This window comes from Lutjanus erythropterus, chromosome 7 (genome assembly GCF_056507025.1).
Source record: "Lutjanus erythropterus isolate fLutEry1 chromosome 7, fLutEry1.hap2, whole genome shotgun sequence".
In the NCBI taxonomy this organism is placed as follows: domain Eukaryota; kingdom Metazoa; phylum Chordata; class Actinopteri; order Lutjaniformes; family Lutjanidae; genus Lutjanus; species Lutjanus erythropterus.
Window position 1 is genome coordinate 37,244,590 of NC_139323.1, and position 17,105 is coordinate 37,261,694.

The following is a 17,105-nucleotide window of genomic DNA, read 5'->3' on the forward strand; positions in this document are numbered from 1 at the left end:
AACATAATGTACACTTGTGAGCCTGTTCATGGCTTGGCTTCCCTGCTTCTCTCTGCTTCTTCAAACTGGGGGGCATGTCGACTGGCATCCACTGTGGGTAACACACTGACTACTGATCAGTGCCTCGCACAACCCCTCTCCAAATAATCCAAACAATCCCTTTAAACCAGAGACATTTTGTAGAAAAGACATTTTGAGTGGTTAACCACAGAGGAGCCGACAGATGGGTGTAACCTCTGTACAACAACAGCAGCATCTCTCCCTCTTTCACTCTCTTGGATGAGAGGGAGACTCCATCTTGGGCATCACTTGAAATTCAGCTTGTTTTGCACCAAATCCAGCACACAACCTCAACATACATACAGTATCAGCTTGGCCTCAGAGGCAACAAGTTGTGGTAAAATGGGGGAGAAAGAACAGCGCTCTGTCCTGATTTTTCTGCTCAGGCAGAAAGAAGGGACAGCACTTAGTCTCTGCGAATCTCTCAGGACCTCTGTGAGGGTCCCCCAATTATCCTCACACACCAAATCCCCAGCAGCGCCTAAAGCCGGGAATGTTTTGCTGGTGTTAGTCTCTCTCTCCCCTCCTGCATCCCCAGGAGGCTGCCTCCATGTCCAGACTGAGGATGTTCTGCACGTTACAAGACTACAAAGACCTCAGAACTGTGAAAACACAAAGAAAAGTGTGCTGTATGTCAAAGACCCCTTCTCACTCTAACTGCTCTGACACGGGGTGTGATTAAGGCTCATCGTTTTCATTTTTTTAAATTACCAATGTTCACCGAAAAATACCTGGAATTGTTTTTGAAAGGAGCAGATCTGACTGTGACTCAGATATGTAGGTCCCTGCTCATCCAAAAATGACTCCTGCTTGAAGAAGACATGTTCACTGCCATATAGAGTAAAAAAAAATCTGATCGAGGATAACTCAGAATAAAATGAGGAGGAAAAAGGAAGGAAAATGAGTTGCTGATTATGCACGTCCCTCAGTGTGATGAAAAATAAAATAAATCTCTGTTGCATTACTGATATTCTTAAAATTCAAAATAAACCCAACCAGTCACAGATTTTTAGGGAAACAAAAACTGAAAATAATGAGCCCTAAATATGATACATTAGTTACAGGAAGTGGTCGGTATTTATCATTTATCCTGACTACTTTCTTGTTTGTGTTAGCGGCAGCTGCTTGCTCGAAAAATCTACCTCTTTAATAAATAGTAGAAAAATAATCTTTTTCTTCTTTAAAGTGTTTCTTCCTATATTTATGTGAATCATTGAAGATTTTTCCGTACTTTGAAGTTCACAGACACTCGTGAAAATGTCCAAATATCTTCCCACACTTTCAGAAAAAAAAAACAACTGGAGTGGAGTGTCAAACTGTGGAGAGTAAAGCTGTAATAGAATCCCACATTAGATCCCAGTCTGTGTGGAAAGACAGTACTTCTACTCTGAGGATTTTTCACAAATATAAGGAGTGCTCTGTTCCCCTGCTGCCCCTCATCACAAGTGGGCTTAGTGGAGAAACAATCTGTATGGAGGCTGGGATGGAGCCCAGGGGCAAAACGGGTCCAATCAGCATCTAGGTTTCTATGTTAATTCGATTATCCTCTGGTCCTGTTAAGTGTTTGCTCTGGCTTTCCACATGGAAGTGAAGACATTTGTCCCCCCTCAAGGTTTTTAGGTTCCAGTTGTGTCCTCTCCTCAGTAATTGGGCTCAAACAGCTCTTTTGTTCACTCCCAAAGGTTGTTGTGTTTTCTCACAGAGTCCTGACTGCCAAAAAAATTCCTTCAGAAAACAAATAAAAAATCCCATTTTGTTATTTTTGCCGGGTAAGTGTATAAAAGTGTGTACACTTGCCAGATTTTGGACTGGGTTTGAAGAGAAGGGGCTGAGATGGAGATGCTGGCACAATGAGACCGTGAGGCTAATACCCATATGAAGCTAAACATCCATTCATGGTGGAGGTCCTGCAGGTTCGAGTCCAGCTGTGGCTCCGTCCGTCCTGACAGTACCTAACGTGTGCCGTCTAATTGAGCACAAACGTCTTTTAAAAATAGTCTTTATTTTAAAAAAAAAGTTCCATCCCCGGCAGGAGGGCGACTGCCCGCGCCGAGAATCAGCACTCCGCGTCCACACTGTGCACGGTGACAGCGGCCTGCAGGTGGTGCGTGTGCGTGTGCAGCGGGTGGTGGTGCGTATGCGTGTGCCGGTAGGGGTGAAACTTGTGGCTGAGCAACGCTGCCGTCTGAGGAGGTGTGTCCAGGTCAAGGTCGTCATCGTGGTTGCCGACGTCGACGCCGGCCGAGAGCGGGTCGTTGTTTCCGGGTGGATTCTCGCTGTCCTCCTGTGGACTCATGGTGCTGTAGCCTGGAGACAACAACAAAAAAAAAAAACATGCAGAGGTTGGTGTTACTGGACTTGCTATCACTTGTACAACTCTTTTTCACCCCCTCAATAAAACCTTTAATGGAACACTATGCAACATCGTCCTAAAAACTTTTAGGCTCAGACAAAAATAACTGTGACCAGCTAGAAGTGTGTACTGGTTTCTGCACAAACCCTGCTCTCTGCCTGTTATTCTCTTATTCCTCATATTTTGCTGCGTAGCCACGAGACAAGACAGCGTGCAGGTTTCGAGGTGAGGGCTCAACCAACGGTTACACTTCATTCTGCTTGTCTTTTTCTCTGCTCTCTGTCTGTGAGAGCTGCAAAGACAGATGTACGAGGATACACACAGGCAGAACAGACAGAGGATCACTTCAGCTGTATTCACACAAAATCCCGCGTGGAGCGGCGGTGCGGCCATTCTTATTTGCACTTTAGAACAGATTTAATAGGTGCGTATCATCTTTTCTATATAAAGCATTTGGGCCACTCTGCATACCATTTAAAACACAATACAAAGGTGACTTTCATCTATGTAAATGGTTGGTTGATTTTATGGGTCAATTTTCATGAGCCAGGAATGATCGAGACACTTTCCCACAATTCCACTGTGTGAATTGTTACATTAATTTTGAGCAAACTAATTATGATTTAGAAAGTGATAATGCTGGGGGTAAAAACCCCTTGGTTAGCGAGAGATCATGGAGATCTGGGGCTGCCATCTAGGAACGACCATTTTTACCGTCCCTCCACTTCCTAATGAAACCGCAACTGAACATTATTTTCATGTTTTAATTTTTGAGCGACCTGTTGGACAGCTTACATTTTCTGCTAACCCAATCAATCTTTTAATCTTTTAAAAGATTTTTTGCATTTTTATTTGACAAATGGCTTCAAATTGTTACCTGGACGTACAAAACTGAAAGTTGGGCCTTAAGCCAAAAACGGTAAAGAAACTACGGCAGACAGACCATAAAACGTACAACAGATCGCCACGTTATAATGTGAAAAGGTTGTTATAACATGATGTTTTTCTTGTTATAACAAGATATTTTCACAATATATATAAAGCGACACCCACACAGTTTTTAATAGTTAATAAAATTTAGCACAACATAATACGCCAATATATCAGGAACTATTTTATTTCTTCGGGCACTAAGTTAGGCATTAAAGCAAATATAAAGATCTTTTGAGTACCAGTTTAGTACAGCAGCAGAACCTCTTGAAAATAAATGGAAAGACACCATCAAAGAAACCACTGAGCAAATGATGCCCTCCAGTTGTAGACATTTAACACAGAAACATTCATGTGAATACACGGTGACACACAATGTTCCTGAAAGCAGTGCAAGCGCTTTGATGGCACACTGACAACTAAATATCTCTGCTGGGCGTTTTTGCTCCTTGTTTTCAGCTTTCTCATATGATTTGGGAAAAAAAAAAGAAAAACAAGCATACATATTTATGACCACTTTCCTACACATCTTGCACATACGTTTAGCCCGAGGAGACAGAAACACGAGCCAACATGGCAGTTAGGATACTTTGGTAAATGGAGCAGTGGGAGGGCAGTACTGCTGTCACAGAGAAAAAGATTACTGGGTCAGAGAACAAGTGAACAACAGATTGAACGTATAGATATCAATATTATATGATATTCTACTGATGAAAGACCATTTAAATTTTTTACTGAGCCAAATTTACCTCCAGGTTTGTGACGATCGAGATTACAAATCATGCAAGCTTCCAGCAGCTCATTTTCATGAAAACCTTGCAGGCTCTGGGTTTTATTCAGTATGCTTAATTTTTTCACTTGAACTCAGATATAACCCTTCATCTACTGAGTGGGTTTCATCACCTTCAGGGCCATGAAATCCATCTAAAACACATGGTCTGACTATAAAAAATATTTGGGAATTGATCTGGAAATGAACTCGTTTTCCTTAATTCCTTTAGTGCTGTCTTCTTCAGATTCTGAACTGACACCAGCAACATGCTGCACGATGGGAACATCAATCTGTTACTGCAGTTGAGCAAATAACCCTGTAAAGCCTGAGTGCCTCAATGATTATATTTATAGAAAAATCTCTGCCATTTTGGATGATGAAACATTAAACCAGCACAGATACTGAACCAACTGATTTGTGAGCGTACAGTCGGAGTTCATATGTAGCATATAAGGGGAAGGCATTACTGCAGTTTGAAGTATGTGTGAATGTTTGTGAGACCTTGCGGCAAATGTATCTCCCAATGACCTTTTCTGTCCTCCAAGAAATGAAAAGCTTAACATCTAAACCACGAAGGAAACATGTCTGATCCCTTGACATTCTTCTGATGGCTTTGAGAGTCTGTATTAACATGCAGAAACCTTGTTTTTTAAACTGTTCATGAACAAGACTAAGAGTCTATAGCCATGCAGCTGTAATTCTGCAGAGCTGTGTTATGCAATAAAGGCTAATGTCAGCATACTAACATGTTAGGGTTTCCACCTTTAATGTGATGAGGGACACCTTGCCAGCCGTCGGGGGACACAAATCACACCTAGAAATTTTAAATGTCTGACTTAACTTCTGGTGAATTTAATTTGTGCTTTTTATGCACAAAAATCAACATAGAACAGCTGCAGTAATTATATTAAGGGTTAAAACATCAGATCAAAAACATCTACTTATTCATACTGCCAGGACTTACTCACTCGTGCTCCGTCTGACATTCAGATCTGTATTTGGACGGCTTTTCTTTTTGCAGGTGTACTTGAGTTGGAGGTATTTGTTGATGTATATATATATATATTAAAAAGCATGTCTGAGTCTCTGTAACCAGGGCAACTATGACAATGAGTAACAGCAATAACTCATCCTGTCATGTTTTGTGCTTAATGTCTTGCGATATGCTGTCATATAATAGAAGGTAATGTATGTCCCATAATGTGCTGTGATGTAAAGGAAGTAAATATCCTATATGGTTCATTGAGGTATCCTAAAATCCTGAGTCAAACTTGGAAGTTTGCTCAGAAATTTCCCTCTCCGATTCTCCATAGATTAGCTGGTCTTTGATACCGGTCGAAATAAAGCTGACAAAGAGAAGGAGAGAGAAAAGAATGAGCCGAGGGAGTGATGAGGAGAGGAGGAGAGAGGAAGGGAAGGCTTAAAGGAAAGGGAGGGATACAGACTTCAAAGAAGTTCCAGGCGTGGAAGGTGCCAGCTTCAGCACGGTTTATCCCTCTTCTCCCCAAAGCGGGAGTCTCAGGCAGGTCTACAGTTAACTGTGTCCTGCTGACAATCTGCCGCTGCGCCAGGTGAGCAAAGCAAATCCCTCTTAATGTCAAGAGATGTGGTTAGACGGAGTAAACTACCATGTTACTGCACCTTGGAGACACACTCCAGGTGTCTTATTATGATCAGACCTTTGAGATGTCTGAGCACTTAAGAGACTTTTCTTTTAACAACAGGAGCTGAGACAAGACTAAAGCCTGGAAAAGAATTCTCGAAAATTTACTGACAAAAGTGATGCCTAACACGCTTGTACTGTCTGACAATTTCCGTACAAATTATTTACCTTCTTGACAAAAGTTAGATGATCAGTCTCGTCATTGGTACGATGGTTCAAGTGTATCAATCAGAGTTCTGATTAAAGGTTTGGGTGGGTCACAGAAGATTTGCCTGCCCTAACATCTACAAACACAGCACCAAAATGTAAAACTGTGCTGCTGTCTTCAGACTCAGCATGCAGACATTAGAGTGATATCAGTCCTCATATCTGGTAACTAATAATTCCAAAAATGTTGAACTTTTGCTGTAACTTACAGTCTATATTCTTTAGGGTCTCTAATAATGCAAAATTCCCAATAAATATCTTCAGTATAATTTCTTCTTCCTTTTTTTATTATTTGGTGTTAAGATTAACTTTACTGAGAGGTCTATAAGTATGTGACTCCAAAATCTGAATTTCTTTGAAGGGCTTGAACTATAATTATATCTTTCTCTTTCCAGATATCAATTATACCGCACATAGCAGTTGCGAGTATAAACATAGATTGTATAATGTCAGGGTGTGCAGTGATTATATGAAGTATGCACAGTGTTCATTATTAAATGGGTACTTTTAGCAATTTCCTGTGAGCCAACATTACAACTCAAACCTGCAGAGCCAACAGCACTCAGTGTGTGTGCGTCACTCACTTAACAGATTTGATGCTCTAAACCTGCACGTAGCTTATGAGTGTGTGTGTATGTCCGTACCTAGAAAGAGTGTGTGTGTGTGTGTGTGTGTTTCATCGTGCCCTTCAGCAGTATGAGTGAGTGGATTGTGGTAGGAGGACACCTTTGACCAAGCGGAGAGGAGAAGCAACTTTGAAGCAGCAACTTAGTAATGAATTTGTTTTAATCCCTGACGTATGAACACCCCCTCCTTCCATTATTTCAGACTCGTCTTCCTCTCCGTCCCTGTCCTCTCGCCCTTGAATTTCACAATTATTTCCCCTCTTTCATCACTTTTACGTCTCTACTTCTCTCAACTTGTCCTCTATTTTCATTTTTTCTCTTTCCCATGTGTGGTTACACAACATGTGAAACTTCTTTACTGTCCATTTACAAAGAATGTGCCTTTGAATCACTTCGTTACGCTCTAGCTTATGTTAGAACACATGAAAGACGCATCCTCCGTAAATGTTAATATAAAAATATACCTCACTTCTTATATTCCTTGAAAAAATGCAGTTATAATTACTATTTTTGGTGACACATTATTTGACGGTCTGCGCATTAGACTGTTTCCACACTGTTGTAACCATGTCATAACACCTGTCATGAACATAAACGAATCTTTAAAAATGTTTACGACTGTTGTGTCATTCTGTCAATTACGTTATTTTTAACACATTGTTTGAGATGTCTGTTTTGAAAACTTGACATTAATCAAGACAAAAACGTCTTTGCTATGACAGCCCAACATGAAACAATATGACAGAACCTGTCAGTGTCTTTGTTATGACAACTTGACATTAACCAAGACAAAAATATCTGTTATGACAATGACATTAACCAAGAGGACACAAAACTGTCAATGTCTTTGCTAGGACAACTTTTCTCAAACTTAAAGAAACTGTTTAGCTTTAGGTTTTAACATGACATTAAACTGTCATAAGTGGTTGGTTTTGACACTTCGATAATGTCAAGTTGTCATGAAAAGACACTGACAGGTTATGCTGTCTTGGTTAATGCTGAGCTGTCATAATACAGACATTACTGGCTTGATTAATGTCAAGTTGTCATAACAAAGACATTAACAGGTTATGTTGTCTTGGTTAGTATCAAGTTGTGAAGCTGTGCATTTAAAAATGACAACTGACCGAACGACACCAACGATCATAAACATTCATAAAGACTCCTTAATGTTCATGACAGGTGTCATGACATGGTTATAACAGTGTAATGAGCGTGTATGTGTTTAAGTGTTACTTTTAATGAATCTGTATTGTAAGTATGTTAAACTGGAGAGACGAATTACAGAGAACTAAAGATAAACTTTAACTAATTAAAACAAATTTTCCCTACAGCTCAGTTTTCCATCTCTTTATCCTCTCTGGTTTAACAGCTTTACTGTACGAAAGCATGCAGCTGACAAGCACTCACTCACGTCTTTCTTTCACTTTAGCCCACTCTCCTTTCTTCATCCTTGTTTTCTCTGTCATCATCAGTTATGCAACAAGTACTGGAGACACTCATGGTGTTGCCAGGAAGTGGAGTGATGCCATATGTAGGAGGTAAGAGCCCGTGTGGGTGAAACTGTCCATCCACGCTCATCGAGTGTCAGACTTACAAGTTCTACAAACGAGTACAGTGAACATGAGCAGCTCTCCCGGAGCTGGAGACGAGAGAAAAAAAACAAGGTTCTGAGCTGTGATATAATGAAAAGAACAAGCCAGGAGCTGAACCTCTGCCAAAGAACCGAGTGAGATCTGAGGCGGTGCCGTAACATTCCTGCGAGAAAGATGATTCCTACGCCTTAAATATTATTTTTCAAAGTGTAGCTAAATCTTATTATCTTGACAAGACTTTATTATCTATTGCGTACGTTATTAAAAATGTTCCATCACCCCTAACCACAATTCCAAATTAACTGGGTCTCAGCACTCCGGCTAGAGGCAGTTTGGATCTGTTTCAGAGGACCGTGCAGAGGACCGTGCCATTTAGTTGCAGAAACTCCTTTTTATACATTGAAAATATCCCTAAAGGTTTCAGCAAAAGCAACATATATCTCCTGAAGAATTTTATGACCGCAAGTCAAAAATATCTCCAAAATGCTGGCTCCAGAGGAACCCGCCCACCATTGCCTTTCTCATCAACATAATCAACTCGATTCGCTCAATGGAGAAAAAGACTTTGACTCTTTGACATTAAAAAGAGACAGGTGATGAATTCTGAGAAAATGGGGGTGTTATGATCCCTGGTTGGGATGCAAAAGCTGCCTCTAGAGGGTGCACAAGAGGAAAACAGAAAAAAAATCTTATTGATCCTGCTAAGTTACTGGGCCCTGTATCTGTCTGCCTACACGTGTCACTCTCTTTCTTCTTCACATGGCAGACCTGTTTAACTTTACTGCAATTTAATTCAAATTGTTTCAGTATCTTTAAAAGCATCTGAATGCATCGCCTTCACCATGGCAACGGCTATAAATAGGCTACGTTGTTTGTGCAGGAACCTGGTTGGGATTTAGAAGGGGGTGTATGGACAAAAGAAGTTTGGGAACCACCGATCTAGACTTTTAACACCTCCAGGTCAAGCACCATGTCCCCAACTTCTTCTCACATCTTCCAGCTCTGGTCAGTGGGTCCCGTGGTGTTCCAGGGCTGTATATACGTTCTGGGTCTACACCGGGGTCTCTTCCTCAACTGGTTGTGTTCAGAAACCTTCTCGATTACCCTAAACTCCAAGATCCCCCTGAACATCTGAGCTCCTCACCCCGTCTGTAACAGTAACTGTGGTTCCGTCCAAATTTATTGCAAATTCTAACCAAATTTCAAGTACAGTTGCAATAGAAAATGCAAACAAGGCGATCATGAACGTATAACAGAACCATGGGAGTGATGAGTGGACTGGTGACTTAAATTTTGACAACATGAGAACATATTCTGAAAAAGTGTGCACTGACTCTTTTTAAAAGGCAGTCAAAAACCAACTCAAGTGAGCGTAAATCCTTTTTTGATTAACTGAATAAATTGTTTTGAATTTTGCAGTTTTCACGAACCTTTTCCAATGTGATGCTTCAAAATGAGCACAAAAATACGCCGACGGAAGCAATACTACTAAACACAGACGACCTGCAGCTCTGTCCCTTAGGACAAGACGGAGGGGTGAACCCACACGGTTGTATTTACATTATCATTTTGAATTTGCAGGGCATAATTTCATCAGAACTTGTGTGAATAAATACAGTTATTTTATGGAATGGATGATGGGCCTGTTTCGTAACCAGTGAATGACTCATTTTCCAGAAACGGAACTATCTGTTGTGTAAGAATAACATGACATGGAGGCAAATATCGGTCAATTGTTCTCAACCTACAGAGAAACATGCAATCACTATTGAGGAGTTATATAAATAGTCTTCACAACCTTCTCCATTCCTGTTTCCATCCGTGATGATGACAATACAGTAAAAACAACTAGTGATTTTGAGTGTCATCACATTTGTGCTTTTTTTCTCTCCACCTCGATCCACACACACACACACACACACATATATATATATATATATATATATATATATATGATTGTGTGAGAAAGATTATTATTATTATTATGTCTTACCATGGTCACTTTCTGTCCCAGATCGTCCCCAGTACCTCCGTCTCCGCTCAGGAGTGTGAGTGTGCCGCTCAATCACAGCAGCAATGAATCGAGTGTTACTGACTGAAAGTTGAGACAACGCACAGGTCAACACAAAGGTTTATGATTCAAATACCTGCACTGTCACATAGTAAACACCTGGTAAATTTCAAACAGTAATTATCTCAAGTATTTCCTACATTCAGATGCTCTGCAGCCATGAGTTAAAGGTAATGTTGTTTACAGATCAATGAGATAAAGTTTAACAATACTTACTGATTCCTCTGTCCTCGTGACTGTCTTCATCCCTCTCGTCTCTTTCGTTGTCCAGGTTGGACATTCTCACCGACATCTCTGGAGCCACACGGAGGTAAAGAAAATAGGAAAAATTCCAAGATGAGACAGATGCTACTATTCGATTATGTCACGTATTACAACCATGAATGACGTGTGAACAGGGTTTCTTTATCTAAAGCCACAGAGTTTCAGATGGAGTTGAGATCTGAAGGAGGATGACAGCTGATATTCCTTAAAGCCCGGATAATAACGTGAAGATCGGGTTTGGGATGGTAACAGTCAACTGTGCAATATTGTCAGAGAATATGCAACATGTTGCTGTGGAAATTAAGCTTTGGTTGAGGGGAAAGATACATTTGTTTTTGTTTATTATCAGGAAAAATTATATTTATGTGTATATACAATAAAGGCTAAGTTTGCAGAAAAGATGGGGTATGCTGCTTCAAATTACTTTTATCCTGTGTGTGTTTTTAGTACATGCTACAGAAGAAACTGAACATGCTCTACACACACACACACACACACACACACACACACACACACACACACACACACACACACACAAAAAGCAGAGTGCAGCCACTTTATGAGCCCATTCCTCAGCCTAATGTCTTCAGATAACGTAGCCACTCTCTCCACCATCTATTCTAGTTGTTTACCAAACTATAAGACCGAAAGTGACTTGGACTCAAGAGTTTTAATGAGGTTGTAATCTTGTTTGATGTTTTTGTCAATAACACTGAGTAATTACACAAATCATGCCGCAGCAGCAGCTGCTGCCGCGTGATGCTAATGTCAGCTGTTTAGCTCCAGGAACACTTGACACGCTGCTTTTTAATCACGCTGCTTTAAAACTTTGTTTCTTCCTTTGATATTTAAAGAAATGCCAGAATGTGAAAATGTGAAGGTTAACACAAGCAGCTGTTCCAGACTTGTTTTTATTGTTACCTTGCGGTTTTTCGGGCACTTCATACCAACTAGTGAGCATGTGAGATACAGACAAATCCCCTACAGATGCAGAAAATGACTGTTGTCAAAAATGTTTAAATTTAACTTTATTTCACTGACTGTGAGTCTTACCCTGTGCTGCCAGTGGTGACATGTGCTGGTGTGAACGCCTGTGGATCTGGTGTCTGTATGCATACACAGCCAGCACCAACACCATGATGCATCCCATAATGCCCCCGGCGACCGGACCTACAGGAGCACTCTTGATCATGTTCAGAGACGCCACCTCCTCGTCTGCGGAGGGAAGAGAGAGGAAGAAAAGCAGAGGAAATGATGGGCAGACGGTTGTTTGAAGTACGCAGGATTTCAGACGGCTCAAGAAGTGACAGCAAGCCAACATGAAACAGCTCGGGCTCAGATCCTAACTCATGCTGCGACGCTGGGGCTTCTTATACTCCGCTTCTACTCTCTCATCAGTGTGAAACGCCAAAGAAAAATTATTCAACTGCAGGCAGACGGCCGATTCTCCTTTTCAAAACTGATAACAGGACCAAATAAAAATAACCAAACAACAGAGTAGTTTTAATACATCTGAAATCTTTTTTTGAGCTTCAAAAGTTTCTGCTGCCCCACAGACCCTGGAAATAATTACACTTTTATATTGTCTTGCTTGTTTGTTTCTTTACTGTACTGGCTGATAAGTTGCATTAGCGTATGTTTAGAGAAAATGTGTAATAACCGTGCAACCAAACTCTGAAGTACTCATCTATGTTGTACCTTAGCTGAAAATATATACATATATCAACATATTTACCAAAGAAAGTATCTAGTTTATGTACTTTTTGGAGCGAGCCACTATAGAGCACCTGTAGAGTCTGATTTATCCACATTTCACTCACCTAAGAGCCCCAGGCCGTCTGCATAGGGGCTCTTTGCGCCAACAATGCCACCGAAACACTCCTTCTGCAGGGCACAGTATGGCTTGTCCAGATGAGTCTTACCATCACTGTCCACCATGCACCACTCACAGTCCAACACGCCGAAACAGTCACTGAAACAGGACATTGAATATAAAGATCAAAATCAGAGTGCTAAAGAGCAAACAGAGTTTAGATTTTTATTTATAGTTTTTATTCTTTTTTTATTTTAGTAGAAAGTGAACCGGTACAAAGCATCTTATATTATCAACTTTTGTTTCTGAAACCAAGGGGCGTTTCGATTAAGGTTGTGACGATGCAGTAACATCAGAAAAATCCTTGGCACACAAAGTTGGGGCTGCAATAAACAATTATTTTCATTGTCAATTGATCTGTCTGTCTGTTTCTCAGAAAATGCTAAAAAAAAAAAAGTCAATGAGTCACTCCTGCAGCCCAAGACGACATTTTCAAATGTCTTGTTTTGTTCACAAAGAAATTCTATTTACTGTCAAAAAGGTATAAAGAAACAAAAAAATATTCACATTTAAGAAGCTGGAATCAGAATTTTTCTTTCTTAAAAAACTACTCAAACCAATTCTAAAAAATAGTACAAGTTATTTAATATTTCTTATATTATTTCTATTATTATATATTTCTTTTTAAAATAAACATTATACATACAGTGCCAAGTTAGTGACCACTGAACTGTCTGGTTTTGAAACACTGCAAGCCAAATTCTAGGAGGGACAACATCTCAAATGAGCACTCAGAATAATATTTTAATAGATTTGGTAGTTTTGATACCATAATTATTGGCGCTTGTCATCATTCTTTCATCAAAAAATGATCAAACATGTCTGTCTGAGTCTCCAAGTAAATGCTAATTTTTCCCATTAGGAAAATGCCATGCATCACATTAAACCAGTACGCTGACGTGGGTGGTCCTTGACATAACAATTTTCTGTAATGACCTTCTTACTGGCGACTTGCGGTGCGGTAAACACGTATGCTTTAGAGAAGACCTGAAGGAGTTTTTTTTTTATTAGACATGAGCCAGAATTTTCTGTGAAATTTCTAAACGCGACTCATGAAAGTAAGTAAATCTAACTAAATCTGGTGCATTCGTTTCAGTGAAGTCTGTCAAGAATTCAGCAGTGTGTTATGGACAAAAGCCTGTGACTTTAAAGGTTTGTGATTTCTTTAACAGAGAATTGCAGCAGATTCTCTGTTAGTCATTTCTCTGGGATAAATATGCACTGACAATATATAGATGATAACACGTTTTGGAAGCTGATTCTACAGTGGAAGATCTGACATTCTTCACACTCCCCCTCTGTTGCCACTGGGTGGCACTGTGCCCATGGTTTGCCATGTAACTTTATTATAAATACACCCTAAATCTCATGATAGATATGTGTGTGTTGTATGTGTCTGGTGGTCTTTTGCTCTGTAAGAGTATGCTGGTCATTTATTATACCTGTTAATGTGCAGTGTACATGCATGTAGTTCATTGTGTTTACCTGCTGGTGTATCTCTGACTGCAGCGAGTGTTGATACACTGAGGCAGTGTGTCGTGCAGAGTGGGATCGATCACATTCAGACTGACCGGCTCCTGATGCACCTCACAGCTGGGATTCCTGTACAACACACACACACAGTCATAACACACACAAGGTACAAAAAAAAGGTGCAGTTACAAATACAATAACTTTGACATAAAAAGAAATCAAAGCATGAGCCCTTGAAGGAACGTCTTCAGCATGTCAGTTTATGCAAAGCAGCTGCAAAAGGACAAACATCAATGCTGCTTGACACAAAACACAAGAGAAAAAAAAATCTGACAGAAGAAGAATGGTAATTGCATGTCTTCCCGAAATAAAGAAGGAATTGGCATTTGAGACACTGACGTGCTGTCAAAGGCTGCTGATGGTTGATGAAAGGAGATGGATGAAACAAGAGGGAGAGATGTGAGAAACACCAGGATTAGGAGGAGGCAACACAAAAGAGAAAAGAGAACTGAGGAAACACCCACAGACATTTACACAGCTCCAAGAATATTTGCAGGAGCATCTTCACGGTTCAAATGATAATCACAGGAATATGAAAAGGACTTCAAAATAAGCACAGAGGGGTGAGTGGGTCTGGTAATCAATTTTCTCTCACGTGTTTATGACTTAAGAACAGGTGCAAAAATGGTTTTCTTTCTTTGTTCCTTATTTTGAAAGACATTTGCAGACAAAAGAAAAACATGACAGTGATGTTACACATATAATATTATGTATGTTGTGTTGTTTTGTGCATGGAGAAGTTAAATATCAGCTGGAGGAAAACATGGATGCTTTTAGTTCTATATAGAACATCATGTAGTGGTGTGCTTCAGCCTCTTGTGGCTAAAATGTGTATTACAACAACAAACACTTAAAAAGATAATCCTGACCAAAAAAAAGCACCTTGCAAAACATTTTTCCCACCTGTTTTCACAGATGACAAAAAAATTAACTAGAAAAATAATCCTGGCCTTTTTTGTTAGATATTGCTGTTATGATTGATATTCTGTAGTCCTGGTAAGAACTACATTAATTAAATTGACAAATGTTTCATCAGACTCTGAATGATAAGTGGGAAATACTAGTGGGAGTAAGTAAAACACACTTATTTCATTTATTTAATCTGAGATATATCACAGGGCTCAACAACAAAGGGCAAATAAGATGCCACGTCAGGCAAGTTAATATGGCAGCTCATTGACTGCCTGTTCAAATGGTAATAAATATTTAAACTATTTTAATAACTGATTAATTGTTAAAGTATTGTTTCTCATGCAAAAGCAGCAGAAAATGCCATTTTGAGCCTTTTAAGCATGGAGATTTGCTGCTTTTCTCTGTTATTGTATTAAACTGAACATTCTGGGGTTTGGGGCTGACAAAACAAGACATTTAAAGACTGGCACTAGTGTCTCTATCTCTCTATTGTATCTCTTGTCCGTACATTTGACTTCAATATATTTATTACACTGTAAAGCACTTTGACTTGCAGCTGTGTATTAACTGTGCTATATAAATAAAGCTGCCTTGCTCAGCTTCTTTCCTTGTAGTTTTTACAGGTCAGCCCGTGGAGACTTCAGCTCTATCACTGCAACATGACGTGACTTAAACACCAGAAGTGTTTGGTTATGGCGTTGTTGTTATTATTTAGACAACATGCTCATTTTCCATTTCGTCAAGAGTTTGAGATGCGTTAACCAAATGAAAAATGCTGGCATTGGGAACCATGGTTTTCCTCTGGCCTCTGTTATAACATGTACTAGTTATACATGATATGACAACACTGCACACATTCTTATATTGTTGTGTTCATCGTCCACTCCTCTTCAGGAAAGAGATCATCTGAGAAGTAGCTTCTTATACTATTCCTTTTTACTCTTATAATATATCCTAAAGTACAATCAGGACCTGTAAATATAAATATAATGCATTACTGAGGCTCAGACATGTTTTGCACTGACCTGTTTTCAGCATTGGTGAGGTTGCCAGTACACTCGTTGACCTCCAGGGGGCACTCACACGGACACTCACACTCATTCTGTTCCATTCTGAAAGACACACACAAGTTACATGAGAGTGAGAAACATTCTCGTCATAGTTTACTGTAATTATATATCATGAGCTCCATTTCATTTGTTTTTGAATGAAGTAGCAGTTAGTTTTACACTTCCACATACGTACTGAATATGTTGTAATGTGTCAATAGCTGATGAGTGTGAGGGTGAAGGACAGACCTGTGGCAGTTGAGACAGAGCCGGTCCACAGTGCTGCAGGCGCAGAACGCCAGAGAGTCGCATGTCTCGTTGACGATGCCAGCAAAGGCGTTGGTGCCGGGGATTCTGGTCAGGCGGTACTTAGAACAATGGCTACCATGGACCAGGTTGGTTAGGTCCCCCTGAGAGAGAGAGAGAGAGAGAGAGACATATCATCAACACATCATCCACAGTGGGTTTCTGGACGTTTGAAAAACATTTCTGTGCGCTTTTCACACCTGAAAGTCTGAACCAAGGTTTTTGTTACATCATATAAATTTAATCCTGTAAGTTTTAGTTTCTTATAGAAATTACTGGAGTGCGCCAAATTACTATGTATGACAAAGAGACGTCCTGTCATCATCACCTGCATGAGCTGTGTTTCCCTATACTTGCAGTTGATTGGTTTGTAGACAGATGTGCACTCTCAGACTCTCCAACTACACAAAACTACACTGCAGTTTTAATAGGATTCTAGCACATAGGAATAGTAAAAGTTGCAACACCAACAAACACCACAAGGTGGCAGTGTTATACCATCACATGTTCACATATTACTTGAAGGGGCCTTCAGGAATGTGTCTGTGTGTGTGTGTGTGTGTGATTCTGTGTCCCTGTGCACTCATCCATACATCCAGTCATCTCATGTTTATCTGACTCACCATGATGCTGGTGTTGAACTTGTAGAAGCGCTGCACGGTGCGATCGCTGAAGCTGTTGCACAGGTTCTTCTTGACAAAGTTTGGATGGTTCAGGATGTCATTGGCCACCAGCGGCTCCTGTAATCACACAGACAGGGCGACAAAATGAGAAATGAAGGTAATACAAACATGAAAAGGAGGAGGACCTTCATACATAGTAAATTAAAATGATATCTGCACTAGATCAAAAATTGCTGACAAACAAGCATTCAACTAAATATATAAAAGA

At 40.1% G+C, this 17,105-nt stretch overlaps 1 protein-coding gene across 1 annotated transcript in view; it reads right to left on the minus strand.

Moving 5' to 3' along the window:
- Positions 1-230: 230 nt before the first annotated feature.
- cachd1 (cache domain containing 1) overlaps positions 231-17,105 on the minus strand; it is a 110,640-nt gene continuing 93,765 nt past the window's right edge. Inside the window, exons 19-27 of the mRNA XM_084723667.1 lie at positions 16,838-16,954; positions 16,158-16,318; positions 15,885-15,971; positions 13,900-14,016; positions 12,362-12,513; positions 11,595-11,756; positions 10,494-10,571; positions 10,200-10,301; positions 231-2,367 (exon numbers count right to left, since the gene is read on the minus strand). Of these exons, the coding sequence (XP_084579793.1) occupies positions 2,117-2,367; positions 10,200-10,301; positions 10,494-10,571; positions 11,595-11,756; positions 12,362-12,513; positions 13,900-14,016; positions 15,885-15,971; positions 16,158-16,318; positions 16,838-16,954 (1,227 nt within the window). The 3' untranslated portion in view covers positions 231-2,116. The remainder of the gene's footprint in view (positions 2,368-10,199; positions 10,302-10,493; positions 10,572-11,594; positions 11,757-12,361; positions 12,514-13,899; positions 14,017-15,884; positions 15,972-16,157; positions 16,319-16,837; positions 16,955-17,105) is intronic.